Source organism: Orycteropus afer, unplaced genomic scaffold (genome assembly GCF_000298275.1).
Source record: "Orycteropus afer afer isolate SDZICR_OR568_19922 unplaced genomic scaffold, OryAfe1.0 scaffold00531, whole genome shotgun sequence".
Taxonomy (NCBI): Eukaryota; Metazoa; Chordata; class Mammalia; order Tubulidentata; family Orycteropodidae; genus Orycteropus; species Orycteropus afer.
In genome coordinates this window covers 90,527-92,236 of record NW_006922118.1, presented here as the reverse complement: position 1 = coordinate 92,236, position 1,710 = coordinate 90,527, and the positions used below count along the sequence as shown (strand labels likewise).

Genomic DNA, 1,710 nt, shown 5'->3' with positions numbered 1-1,710 from the left:
TTCCTGATGTGATAAAAAATGTTCTAACCTTGAGGTGGTGATGAGTGTACCTGTGTGTGGACACACGTCAATCTGTTGACTGTGACCTCAACAGGGGAGAGCTGCAGGACACAGGAATTATATCTCAAAAGAGAAGTTAACAGAATAGCGAGAGCCACCTGTAATGGCTAGTGGGTCAGGTCCTGGTTTGGAGGGGCAGGGAATGGGGTGTAGACACTCTCCGATCTTGGATGGCCAGAAATCCAGATTTTAAACCTACCAACGACTGGACATCAGCGCCAGGCTTTGGTTTAGAAAGCTAAGGTTTCAATTCAGCAACTTCTACTGAACTGCTCTTACTCTACAAACAGTAACAGCAGCAAAATACTACCAACAAGCTGCTGTTAGATGACTCTGACCCGGGCGCCCCCCGGTGGGAGGAGTGGAACTGGACTCTGGAGGTTTTCAGTGGCTGGTTTTCTGGAAGCAGGTCACCAGGTTTTTCTCCCAAAGCAGCTTCAGGTGGATTTGAACCACCAACCTTTCAGTCATGAGCTCAGCATGTAGCAGTCTGCACCACTAGAGGCTCCAAACCGGCCGCCATGGAGTCGACCCTGACTCACGGCGCGCCCGTGTGTGTCGGGGCAGGCCTGCGCCGCAGGGTTTCCATGGCTGGGTTTTCAGAAGTACACTGCCAGGTTCTTGCGAGGCGCCCTTCAGTGGACTCAAACTTCCCCTCTCCTGGTGAGCAGCTGAGTGTATAACTACCCGTGTGAAACACTGACCTTCATGTTCCCAAGCCGTCTTGTTCTGTCCACCACGAGCAACTTCCTAATGAGGTCTCTGGGGGAGGGAAGGAGACAAAAGCACACGGTGATGTCATCACACACATGACACAGACAACATGACAAATGACATCAAAAACGTAACCCTGCAGTGAACACTGACATCAGGCAGGTGCACTCCTTAGAACGATCAATCCTGGGAGAACAGAAGGGCAGTGCTTGGACAGGGAGACAGCTCTGGGGGCAGGAATGCGTAGGAAACAAGGACTCAGGGAAGAGGTAACCACAGGGAGGAAGTGGGAAGAGAGCTGTTACATTGTGGGGAATTGCAGTCCATGTCATGAGACAAAATGTATATGAACTGCTGTAGGGAAAATGAACTTGCTCTGTAAACTTTCACTCAAATCACAATAAAAATTAGAAAAAAAAAAATAAAAAGTACCTCTCCTCCAATTCCTAAGTTGAATAAAATAAAAATAAAACTCTGCCTACAGGACTAGCTGACCCTGGAGGACTTTCTGAAGTGAGTGCCCTGGGACACTCCTCAAACTTCGAGCCAAAACTAACCCCTTGAGGTCACCTTGCAGCTAAGTAACAGATGGGCTCCCATAACAATGAACATCAGCTTTGAGCATGGTTCTCCTTTAAAAACCACCTCTCTGAGACCAAACAGTCAGTAATGACCATAAAACAAAGATGAGAATGTTGGGGACAGGGAAACTAGATGAAGGGAAGCAGGACCACCAGAATGGCAAAGAAGATGTTCACACATTGTGAAGAATGGAACCAATGTCACTGAACAACGTGGATACAAAATGTTGAATGGAAAACTCAACTGCTATGTAAACCATTATCAAAAATACAATAATTACTCTTTTTAAAAAGAAAAACAAAAAAAAACTACCCATTACCATACACAAATTTGGACAATGGTTCAATGTGTATT

At 46.4% G+C, this 1,710-nt stretch overlaps 1 protein-coding gene across 1 annotated transcript in view; it reads right to left on the bottom strand.

The window, feature by feature from the left end:
• Window positions 1–1,710, bottom strand: part of PRKX (protein kinase X-linked) — a gene marked incomplete at its 5' end in the record, with an annotated part of 45,890 nt that overhangs the window by 11,098 nt on the left and 33,082 nt on the right. Inside the window, one exon of the mRNA XM_007955675.2 lies at window positions 765–822. Within this exon, the coding sequence (XP_007953866.2) occupies window positions 765–822 (58 nt within the window). The remainder of the gene's footprint in view (window positions 1–764; window positions 823–1,710) is intronic.